The following is a 12,684-nucleotide window of genomic DNA, read 5'->3' as shown; positions in this document are numbered from 1 at the left end:
ATGGGCCGAGGCGAGCCGAGGCGGGCCGAGGCGAGCCGAGGCAAGCTGTTACCAGCAGTGGAAAAACGCCATTAGGCAAGAGTAGAAAAAGATTTTGAAACCAGAGCATTCAGAACAGTTGAAGATCTGAACGTGTTAGCTCACACGGATTTCTCTGAAATACTTTTACCTCCTTATTTAAAGTTGTGGCCATGTTTAACATAAAAATCTGACATTATAAAATTATAGATGTGTCTTAAAATACAAAAAAATCATAATCGTTTCAACTGGGTCAAAACTTTTTAAGGGCAGGCTTTCAAAAAGTTGTCCGTCTGGAACCTTCTTATTGAACAACATACTATTCTAACAATACATTATATACCTTGATATTTGTCCAAATTTATTTAAAATGGAAGTTATTGCGAAGACTGATCTAGAAGGGTCGGAAACATAAATTTAATAAATCCTCAGCAAATAACAACACTTTATATTCTTCTATTTGGTTGATTTCTAACCCTATTTATGTAACATGTAGGTAACATGTAGTTTTGGAAAATTGCATGTAAAGATGAGCAAAGGAAGAAGATCAAAAAGAAAAATGCTGCTCCCAGCTTTGACAACAGATACTCTGCCTTTTTCAGGCTCTAATTCCCTGGCCACAGAGGGCTCCATGTTTGAGATGTTGAGTTTTATTTCACATTTCAAATAGTTACTAGATTTCCTAACTTGGCATGAAGTAATTTTCTACATTTCACTTGAGAGTTGACTTTAAATGTGGAAAATTGTTAATTCCACATTCAGACTTTTGGAGATCGGCTTTCTTGCCAAGAGTTAGATGAGAAGATTGATACCACTTGCGTCTATAAGTGTATTGATCTTTTTATCTAACTCGTTGAACAAAATAATACCATTTCCCATAATATTGAACTATTGCTTGAAGACTATTTAAGACTTAATACTGAGCTGGGTCTCGAGCAAGCCCTAGACTGGAAAAGATCATTCATTATTTTAACATCCTGGTACATTAAACAGTTTTGGTAGTGAGGTCTGTGGACTATTATGAGTACAGATGTATTAGGTTCCATTTGATGCGCTTACTGCAAGTTAGCTGTCGGTCAGAAATTTTATCTATTAATCCCTTTCACTGGTGGGAGTTATAGGTCATTACATGCAGTGATAATAATGCAATGCTAATGAGGCTCATATCACTCTTTGTGTTGGACAGGAATTACCTTACTTGAATTCTTCATGGTTTCTCTTATCGGACTTTCCGGCCAAAAAAAAGCATTGTTGGGTGGCGTTATTTCTTGTTGACGTTAGATGGATTTTCAAACAAAACGAGACTAGCTTGCCCCTCCCTCCTCCCCATACTGTCCCCTCCCCCTCCCTTCTGTGCTTTGCACACTAACCCCCCAACCTCCACCCCCAAATCCTTCTTGTCAGGTATTGGGTGGAAAGCTGGAACACTGTGTATCCTTTGTGGTGCAGGTCGGCGTATTTTGTTTTTGTTGCCAGTTGTAGACCCTGGGCTGTTTACAGAGACCGCGTTTTTTTACAGTGTGTCCTGGGTACAGGCAGCTCGCGGATAGTGAGGAGATGTTTGCTGCATGTGACAACACATGTTTTAGCCTAAAACATGTGTGACATTGCTTAGAGCACCTTTAATGGCAGCATGTAACATCTCTCTTACCTTCTCTGGGTCTTCTTTCTCTCAGTGTGTGGTACGTAAGGACCTCCCTCCTGGTCTTGGCGGCAGTGACATTTGTCACTTCTGCACCAAGCGGGTGTACGTGATGGAGAGACTGAGCGCTGAGGGCTATTTCTTCCACCGCGAGTGTTTCCGTTGTGACATCTGTAACAGCACACTTCGTCTGGGAGGGCACATCTTCGACTCACAGGAAGGTAATGGATGTTTTCACCCCACCTGGGAGTGAAAGTAAAAATAAAAATAGGTTGGGTATTTTTGTTCTCTTAATAAAGTTTACTCACTTACTCCAATGAAACCCTAGACACCTGACTTATTGTCCTTCTTGGCCTTGTTTTAGTCCTTCATTTTTTATTTTTCCAGAGGTTTACTTAATTTTTCTCATTTTGTGTCAATGTGTGATTTTAAGGTGATTTGTATGGTACTGGATCTATGTGGATTTGGCATTTTTGTTTGCTTCTGTTTTAGGAAAGTTCTACTGCAAGATGCATTATGCCCAGCGCCAGTCCAGCACTTACATGGGGAGGTTCAGAAGGAGAATGGTAAGGAACACTGCAATGGTTATGTTCAAGAAACAAAGTATAATTTCATAAAAAGATTTGTGAAAGTGCGTTTGCAACCCACTAACCATTTTGCATCCAAAGAATGTGCCGTTACTCCTTTACTTGCTTGCTGTCCTTTATCTGCTACACCAGTAGCTGGCATGCTGCTACTCAAGTGCAGATTTGTCACTAAGCAATTGCTCACCTTGCGGGAGGAGCTGAATTGAAAAATGTGTGATATTTGTTGAGATGTTTATGGGAGTGACCTATACAGGTAGAGGCTATTATGCTTGACACAGTATCCAAAAAAAATGTTTTCTTCGATGCCCCAAAGTTCATAAATTGGATGAATAAATGCTGTAGAACATGGTCACATGGTTGTGCTATTAGTAACTTGCATATACTGTATATTTCAGGGCACCTGTGTGCCTAGTCATTTGAAAATGGGCATGGCCTATAGTTTTTGATCCATGGAATTCAAAGAAAAAAAATTCAGCTTTTCACGGTTTACAGTTACCAGTCAAAATGCGAAGTGCTTATGAGTAGCCATGTGGAGCCACTGAGGGCGTTTTCACACCTGTAGTTCATTTGCTTTGGTCCGATTCAGTTAGGCAGTTTGTGAACTTGCCTTTGGTTCGCTTTGGTTGAACCAAACCGAACCGACCAAGGGCAAATTCTGACTGAATATGTTACAAATTACATTTTTGGGCATGTATTCTGTAACGGAAAATGTTTTGAAAGTTTCCTTCCCAACACTGTCTGTACCCGGCTGGCAGTCACCTATTGGCGGCTAAACAACTGCAGCTGGTAGCCAATGCCCCGGAGATCTGTAGGCTATATACAAACACCAACCTGCCTACATTGACCTGCCTCCAGAAACTTGACCTGAAATGCCTGATTTGTAATTGTTGCGACTGAATGAAGGACTTCCTAAAGTATATCTTGATGGCTGCTTGAATGGAAAGTTCTAAAGCTTGCTAGGGCTGAAAATAAGTCTAAGCACATCAACACGTTATCAGATCTACAATTTTCCCACACATCTTGTGACATTGCTTTAGAACTTATTAGCAATCAATAATCAGAATGGCCCACTCTGTGAATTGTACAAGTTGGGATCTCATTTTCCAAACTCCAAATAAAAGCAGTATAAGTACACACCCCGTGGGGATGTTTGTGCCTATTGATTTTGAAAGAGCCACATAGATGCCTTTGTGTTTTGAACATGTTGACACCAGAAAGAAAAAACTAATATATCGACACCAGAAGCCGCACACATCAATTTGATGTTGCTCCAAAACTGGAAGTAGTTGCACAAAATGTCCTTTGTGTCCTTTGTGTAAAAGAAGGCTATGTTGTATTTTCATAATTTTTCTCCTTTGTGTCTTGATTTGTGTAGGAAAACCAAAGCCGTGGCATACCCTTGTCATTAGACCGTGGGAGCTACTCAGCGATGGGCAGTGTCCAGATTCAACCCCCAGGTACCCTGGTTTCCTTGCTTAGGCGAGGCCTGAGCTGGCCGAAGCGTGCTAGCCAGGCTGTGTGTGTGTTGCCTCAACAGCTGTTGGGAAGTGTGTGTGAGTCTTTCACAGCTGTGGGGTCCCACGTCAGAAGCTACTCACAGAACTATGAGTTCCTTTATGAGCTGCTGAGCCTGGGTTGTCCTCTGCTCTGCATGATGCATGAGGTGCTGGGACAGATCTACCACGAGCCTCAGCTGGCCCAGCAGCAGCTCATCGACCGCCAGTTCAGATAGAGAGGGGAATAAAGGGGCTTGTCTGGGCCAGTTGATTTGAATTTTATCTCTTGTACTGCCCAAAATGGTAATTAGTATAATAATATGAATTATAATAATTATTAATCAGTAATAACTTTAAACCAAATCATATATGTATTTCCTACATTCCAAGTTTTCATGGTAATTTTAGTTTTGTGTAAAGTGGTTTAAAACTATGAAAGTGCTTCACTTGATTAGTTTCTGCTGCTTGTATTCAGTGTCTGTTGTGGATTTTGCCTGCAGTTACAGTGGACAGCACAACAAAAAGCCATCTTAAGAAAAATGTCATATTAGTAATCTGACTCTATTGTGTTGTGCTGAGCTGACTTCAGGGGTGATGCATGTATATAGGGCTGCCGCCCTTTGTGCTGACTCTGTTGTTAATGAACTCAGATTCCTAGTATGTGTTGTCACTGTCAGGGTCTCCTGGTGTTTTGCCCTGCTGAATGCATCTCTGACTCACATGGGCTTGTTCCAGGCTTCATAGACTGTAAGCATCTCCCAAAGGTGCTATTTATGACATATACTTCACACAGCTGTCATTAGATGATAAAACAGATATTTATTTTTAACCTCTTGAAATCTGTTCCAATCATTCAAATCCGTGATCTTGTCTGGATTTGTCACTAAATGTTAAACCCTTCCTATTCTGCACTTCAACCACTCTTTGATGTATCTAATATAATCTGTTTTGATAATGCACCAAGGCCAGTTTATTCCGAGTGTAACCTGGAACATGCCCTGGCCCCCCTGACTCTAACCTTAAAGGTCCCATGACATGCTGCTTTTGGATGCTTTTAAATAGGCCTTAGTGGTCCCCTAATACTGTATCTGAAGTCTCTTAACCGAAATTCAGTCTTAGTGAAGGGGAATAAAGTCAGGGTCTCGTGGTGTTTTGCCCTGCTGAATGCATCTCTGACTCACATGGGCTTGTTCCAGGCTTCATAGACTGTAAGCATCTCCCAAAGGTGCTATTTATGACGTATACTTTCCTCGCCACTGTTGCACTGTTGCTTGCTCTGGAGGAGACTACTAGAACTGTTGGGTCCTTGTAAATTCTGGAGTGTGGTCTATCTGTATAGTGTCTTGAGATAACTCTTGTTATGAATTGATACTATAAATAAAATTGAATTGAATAGTGAAGAATTACAGCCACTACAGCCAGTCCCACAATGAGCTTTCCTTAAGACGCAACATTTCTGTGTCTGTAGCTATTGAGGAAAAGAGAAGGGGGGGGGGGTCTCATTTGAAAGCAATGGTGTATATCTCTCATGGGTGGGCCAAATTCTCTGGGCGTGCAAAGAAGAGAAAGGGGAGGTACCCTTAATCCTTATGACCTCATAAGGGGCAAGATTCCAGATTGGCCCATCTGAACTTTCATTTTCTCAAAGGCACAGCAGGATACCCGGGGCTCGGTTTACACCTATCACCATTTCTAGCCACTGGGGGACCATAGGCAGGCTGGGGGAACTCAAAATAATGATAAAAAAAACTCATAAAGTGAAGTTTTCATGTCATGGGACCTGGAACCATCTGGACAGTGAGTTGTTTTTTGTTTTTTCATTAAACCAGAATTATGTTAATGGTTTTCGACGTTACTTTCACTCTGCATATTGCCTGCAAACAACTTAAGTCTATAACTACAGAGATGTGCAATGGGAATGCCAAAACATTATTATAATTTGTAATATGATTTCCTGAAACACATCATTCAAATTATTTTTTCATTTGTGGTCGGTAGTATTTCTTTTTGCTATGTATTTTGTTAAATATAATTGACTGATTTAACTTTATATATTTAGGGCTCATTGTTTATGGTTTTCATTTTATAGGAAAGGAAATTTATTTTTAATATATCCAACTGCTAAAATGACATCACTAATAAAAAAATCTGGGTTTAAATCATATGATAGAATACTGGATTACCAAAGTATATGTTCAACCATTCAATCATTCAACCAATTCTTCCCACTTTGAAATTAATCACAAACTCAGAAACAATTTGTTTTAGATGTCTTTCTTTGTATCTTTGTTTAACTGAAATACTTATTCAGTTTCCCCATATTTTCGTAAAAAAACATTTTTTTAAAGTCAGCTTTGGATCCATTGGGTTGTAAAATCAATTTGAAAGTCAGTTTAGATCTGTCTCTTTGAAAATCAGTACGAGCCAAAAAGAATGAGCCTTATCTATAATCCTTCAAGGCAGTTTTTTTCTTCTTCCTTTCCTCAGGAGTGAACATAATTGCTTTAAAAAAGCCACAAAAGACCATATATTCCTGACTGAGGGAAAAGATTTGGCTTTATTTTTATTTTGTGTTTTTTTAGATGCATATTCTATGTAAACTATGTCTAAAGTGAATTTATTATTTGCTTTAAATGTGCAGAATTAGGGGTCAATTCTTAAATCAAACTTTTGAAGCACTGACCTGTTTTGGGCATTCCTATTTGAATGTAATGTATCACAGTGTTTTTGTGATAACTTTTTTCCAACAGTATGTTTCCTTGTAATTCTAAGCACTGTGTTTTCTTTCCATCTTTCATTTTCATTTTTTTCTCTTCCCATATCTCACGAACCTTTTCCTTTTAAATACATTTTCTGTGTTTTTTTTCACTTCATTTTGTTCAGTGTGTTTCAAGTTTCCAATGCTGCACCCTATGACTGATTTCTATCAGTGGGGAAGGTGATGATTGGCTGGCTTTGGTCATATTTTTTATGTTGCTTTTGCACTGGCTGCCCATGTAGCCTTTCACCTAACCCAAATGAACCAATCATAAACCAGCACGATTCCAGAGTATGGCTTGCAGTAGTCTAAAAAGGTGTTATGTGTAACATCGTAATATATTAAATAGAATTCTAAAATATGTATTATAAGTTGATTAACTTAGAAAAAAAAAATCTCAAAAATAAGACCATATGCCCTTTAAAGGTTGTGACTAAGATGGTGAACTTGGTAAACATCTTAAAGACAGCGTTTTTTGGGGTCTTTTCAAGGAATTTGCTGACAACAATGAAAGTATATAATATTGCTAGGCTTATACTTTAAAGCCTTTATTGTGACAAAGTTTGAATCTTTTAACTTGCCATGAAAGCTAAGCGCCCTCAGTGTCATAAAAGATCATAAGCAGATTTCTAAGTCAGACCTGGTCGCACACAGCAAAACCTTTAGTGGAGAGGTTGTTTGAAGCTTGTGTTTATGGTTAATTGATGCACATATAGCACCTTATGGTTGGTTTGTCACTTAGTCGTTCTGTTAGTTTGGTGTCATATCATCAAACCTAACCTGACTAACACTTGTGTTGTGTTCCTCCCTAATGCATCTCAGTGCCCCTGGATTTATTTTACTCTCTGTGATGCATCATCAGTAGCAGCCTCCCTTCTTCTCAGGCCATTTGAAAGTAACAAATGTGTACACCTGTATGTGGTCTGTCTGTGGTTCCCTCTGTTTCAGAAGGAGGCCTCCCCCCCTCCGAGCCCCTTTCCAGATCTTTCTCCTGTACCTCCTAGACTTTGCTCAGGAGATCAGCAGTCCCATAGCAGCTTTTTTTGTTGGCTGTATTCTGTATATTTAGTAGTTTTGTTTCTACTATGTTTCGGAGCAGCCTTCAAACGTTGTTTTTTTCTTCTTCTACATTGTATTGATAATTACTGTAAAATTGCTTAATTTATGATTATTTATAAACTGGAAAAAAATAAATCCAAATTGATTTCATAAAAAATTTGCTTCGTGGTTTGTCAATTAGTTGAATGATTACAAGAAACCGAAGCTTAGACACAATAAGTCAGTTTTCTGTATATTTCCACATCTTTTAACCACAATATTAACAACTTCATCAAAAAGCAAATTCTTTTTCCCCCTTTGCTGTTGGCATAACATCACCCACATAAGTCATGGTCACAATCACAGCTTTTATTAACTCAGCAAATATCATGAGCTTTGTAAAAAATTAGCAGAAACTAAACAATCAGGTATGTAGCAAAGAAGGCACAGAGTTTGTTATCAAGGCCTAACCACCAACAGTGTCGTTGAGCATAGTCCAAATTGATATTGGTTTATTTATTAGGTCCCAACAACGTTGGGGACAAAGGCCCTATTGAATTCGCTAAGTTTAGTATTATTGGGGCCCAAGCAATAAAGTGCCAGGGCACACTCAATGCTGCTTGCAGCTTTTATTTTTATCGTTATTCATTTTAATGTAACAATAGACAAAAGAAACATTCCGCTACATATATGCAAAAGCTTAGCCATATTCAAATAATGTTGAGAAAAGTTAAATTGAACCTTATTAAACTACATTACAGTCAACCTGAACAGAATTGAAGTGAATCACTTGGCAGTTTTATCCTGTCAGCTTCTGCATGGGTTCTGCGCTATCCTTTACTCGGGTTTTGGTATCTCTGTATCTTTTGGTAAATTGTTATTCTCCTGTGGCTGTCTGACATTCTAACATTTAGTCAAGCCAAAGTAAGAACATAAATACATACACGTGTAAAAAGACATTGATTAAAGCTCACATTGATAAAAGGCTGATGCCAGACTGCATGCAAAGGTTATATCAAGGTATTTCAATTTGTTTTGCTGTGACCAAGTGGGATCACCTTAGGAAAGATTCTGTACAGTGTTGACTTCATTACTCTGTGAGTACTGTTATGAACATGTGTTTGGTCAGTGCTTGTGTTGCAGATAGAAATTAATATTTTACTGTGGAGTGTGATTTGATATGGCATGTGTAACTTTCAGATCAGAAACTATATTACATACAAACTATAACATTATTTTTACTAAGTGCTTTTACTATATGAAAAGAGTATTTTACGATATGTTTACTGCCTAACGTTAATTTATTTGTATGGTACCTGGCATGCTACACTGATTGTTAAATAAAGTACACAAGAAGTACAAAAACCGCTAACCTGATGTTCTGAAGTAGACTCCCAGTGAAATAATATGCATGAAATGACGAATCTACATGCTAGTAAATGCTCACTGTAACTTAGATTAGCATTAAGGCAAGTCTAGTTAAAAATTAAAGCCTAACTGTTGTTTTTTGTTTTTTGCAGGCGGGGCGTCCAGCTTGCATTCAGAGTTTAATGAAGGTCAGAAAGGAGTTCCTGAAGACACAGAGATGGCTATTGAAGCTCTGGATGCTTCCTGTGTAGTCAGAACCCCAGCAAAAGATAATGCAGGGGCCAAGGGCCAAAGCCAGGACAGTAGTAAAGGTCAGAATCAATCCATTTTATTTGTCACATGAAATCATACAAGTTTATTCAAGTGTGGCTCCTTCAGTTCTGTAAGTGATCTGATTTTTAAGCTCCGGGTACATACTGTTTGGTGTTTAGTGAACTAAAGAAAGTCAGATACTGTGCTGCACAAATGAGTGTCTCACTGATGTTTATAACTTGAAAATATGATATTCCCAGAATGAGAATCTTTAAGGGGTGATAGAATAGTTATACAGAGTATTTCACACCTTAAGGTCTCCTTCGTCCTTTTGCTCTTATAATGGTACTCTGTTATTTGGCCCTGGATTGAAACGAGACGTTTTCTGTCTTATATGGTCTGCTCATAAATATATAGATGAGCTGGGCACTGATTGGTTGAGCGAAGCACATACACACACAGTGGAGACTGTGTAAAGCCAGTGGGTCTCATATTTCAGACATTGCAATGTTATACATTTTTTGTCTGATATTTCACTACTAATTTCCCTTCTGAGAATTTTTTTATATGAGAAATCAACTACCGGGTATGTAAAGGACAAATATGTGCCGTTTTACAAAAATGTATGGTTAATTTGCAAATTTGGTAAGAAGGTGTAGACTTCGGGAACACATTCTGACGAGACAGCAGCAGCCCGCTGGGTTTGGTAGTCCGGATACTTGGAAACGGTGACTTTGCGGGACTATAGAGTGCCGCGGGCTGTGGCGTAGCCTATGTAAATTTTGGGGCGTGGCAAAGACCAGAGCTAAATATGGAGGAGCCAGATAGTTGACGTCAATGAGCTTTGCTGAGATCTGCCTGTTTTCTGAGGCAGTTTCAAAATGTGAGATTTGCAGAGGAAGAGGTGTCAATGGGATTTTGAGGTTGTATGTATGTTCTATTTACCCACCAAACTGACATAATTCAACTATGACAAGGTAAAATTGGTTTTGCATTCTATCATCCCTTTAAACTGGCTGAACTTTAACAGTGACCCTATACTTGGTACTTTGTGTGTTTTGGTTGGAGCCATTCCCACTGTAATGTCTGTGAGAACAGGATGTGGATGACTGATGCTTTTCTCCCACGCTTAGCTGAATGTTTGTAATTTTATCTCGGTAGCAGTTTTTCTGGGCTCAACAGTCTGTCCACACACATCTGTACGTAAAGGAACAACTCAACAGTTGTAGCTTTTAAAGCTGCTGCATTGCCATGTGTTTAGTTGTTGCAGAGTTTCTTGGCTGGATATAGTTTTTTTAAATATACTTTTCTTTCTTTTTTAATAGATAGGCCTTGGTTTTATAGATAGATTCGTTTTTCAGCTTGTGAGACAGTAAACATCAAAAATCCTCCATGTGTTCATCCAGACACTGTAATCTCTGGTACTTTGTGCAGTTTTAGATACAATATACTCAGTGATAGTAAGCCACCAGCATTAGTCAAGGGCTAAAGCCGGGGCTTTGGGGATGCTGGTTGGGAGTCAGTCATTCATGAGGAGTCAGTCATTCAGACATTCCTGTATCCCTCAGAATGAATTGTAACAACTTTTTTGATCCTCTTAACTTTTCATCTAGAGCCATCTTGAGATTAGGGTATATCCATGACGTTCCGCTTCCTGGATTGCTCCGGTGCTTCTGGAAATTCCGCCGGATCACGCTGTCTTTGCCCGGATATCTGTTACCTTCTGCTTTCGTTGTGTTGGAATTTTAAACTACAATGGATTTCTGAGGACTATGGTTAACTACTCTTCAGATCTCAGCAGGTTAAATCCAGACAGCTAGCTAGACTATCAAACCTGAATTTATTGTTGCTCGACTAAAACAACCTTTGAACGTGCATGTTCCACTAAAACAAGTTACTTCTTGAGGTTATTTTGCAGAAGCACCGTGGCTCTGTTGGGCACTTAGTGCCACTCATGACATTTGTGATTGGTTTAACGAAATGCCAACAAGAGCACGTATTTCTTCCATCCCAGAATGCTGTTTGGACTAGCCAGACCCTCATTTGCAGTGCTGTGGAGGAAGGTCTGGCAATGCGAGACTATCCACAGATCAGTTTGAACTTGTGTTTGCTAATTAGCAAATGCTGCTAACATGCTAAATTAACATTATATTTGCTAAACAGCATTAACATTTTTATTTTGAGCATGTTAGCATTTAGCTCAAAACAGATATCTGAACAGTGTCTATACACACAGCCTTGTATGGCCATATGGGTGTACTTTGCTTCATATATTTTGCCCTCATGTACTATTGACCTTTGCAACTGTTTCACAGACTTGTTTTGTCATCTTCTATTTTTGAGAGATGATAATCCTTATTTTGAGATGATGCTAATCATCTGTAATCACTGAATAAGTGACATGCTGTAAGTGTGGAGAACCAGAGTCAACACTTTTACCAGTTAACATGCAGCAGGTCGCTTTCATTTGGTCTCATTTTGTTTTGGCCTCTATCGCCCATCTCTGTAGATTACTGTAACACCAAACCTAGTAATCAATGGAAACGGAAGATCAAAGCCAGTGAGTACATGAATTTCACTGTAATACTTAACACATTTGTATGTGTGTTTTCTGTGGTGTATACACATAAATACAAACATGCAGTGTTAAATATAAAAAAAACTGTCATTGGGGAGGTTTCCTAAGGGACAAGAAACGCCACTGCACAGTGAGTGTCTGACAGATGCTAACACTGAATGTAGAATGTACAAGACTTGTTGTACTACGCTTGTTTTGTCCAGGAAAAGGCATCAACTCTGTAACAGGCTTTTTTTTTTTTTACAGCAGACATTTTGACTTGTCATAGTAGGAAAAGCACAAAAATTCCGCCAGATGCATGTATTTTATTTTATTTTCTGCTTTCTTTGTGTTGGAATTTTAAATTTGGTGGATTTATTAGGACTATTGTTGCTGCTCCTCAGATCTCTGCAAAGAAATTGAGACAGCTAGCTAGACTATCTGTCCAATCCCAGTTTTCTCTTGCACAACTATTTTGCAGCAGCTCTGTGCGGAGTTAAGCAACGCCCATGACGACTAGATTAGATAGATTAGATTCAACTTTATTGTCATTACAACGGTACAGGTACAAGGCAACGAAATGCAATTTAGGTCTAACCAGAAGTGCAAAAGCAGTAAGTGCAGGATATACAATGGTTTCATAAGTGCAGAACATGGATATGTACTGAATAAATATAGAAATGAATACTATTATAAACAGAATTTTACAGATAGATTTGTCATATGAATATAATATATACACAAGTATTGTGAGCAAGATTTAAAGCTGGATATGTACTGAATGTAATATATAGCTGGATATTACTGTAAATGGAATTTTACAGATATGTACAATAAACATAATATACTGATGGTTGTTACTATAACAGAGTTTACAGGTGAATATGTACTATGAATATACACTCACCGGCCACTTTATTAGGTACCCCATGCTAGTAACGGGTTGGACCCCCTTTTGCCTTCAGAAC

General features: G+C 38.6%; 1 protein-coding gene across 13 annotated transcripts in view; it reads left to right on the top strand.

The window, feature by feature from the left end:
* Positions 1–12,684, top strand: part of mical2b (microtubule associated monooxygenase, calponin and LIM domain containing 2b) — an 87,174-nt gene that overhangs the window by 62,913 nt on the left and 11,577 nt on the right. For 11 of the 13 annotated variants that reach the window (XM_034878282.1, XM_034878283.1, XM_034878287.1 and 8 more), the window contains 5 exons: positions 1,695–1,881; positions 2,153–2,226; positions 3,623–3,704; positions 9,060–9,218; positions 11,669–11,719. In XM_034878282.1, the coding sequence (XP_034734173.1) occupies positions 1,695–1,881; positions 2,153–2,226; positions 3,623–3,704; positions 9,060–9,218; positions 11,669–11,719 (553 nt within the window). Of the gene's footprint in view, positions 1–1,694; positions 1,882–2,152; positions 2,227–3,622; positions 3,705–7,449; positions 7,718–9,059; positions 9,219–11,668; positions 11,720–12,684 lie in introns of those variants that run through there. The other 2 variants (XM_034878290.1, XM_034878294.1) reach the window with 2 other exon arrangements.

This window comes from Etheostoma cragini, chromosome 8, assembly GCF_013103735.1.
Source record: "Etheostoma cragini isolate CJK2018 chromosome 8, CSU_Ecrag_1.0, whole genome shotgun sequence".
In the NCBI taxonomy this organism is placed as follows: domain Eukaryota; kingdom Metazoa; phylum Chordata; class Actinopteri; order Perciformes; family Percidae; genus Etheostoma; species Etheostoma cragini.
The sequence above is the reverse complement of the archived record's forward strand: the minus strand, read 5'-3'. Positions and strand labels throughout refer to the sequence as shown.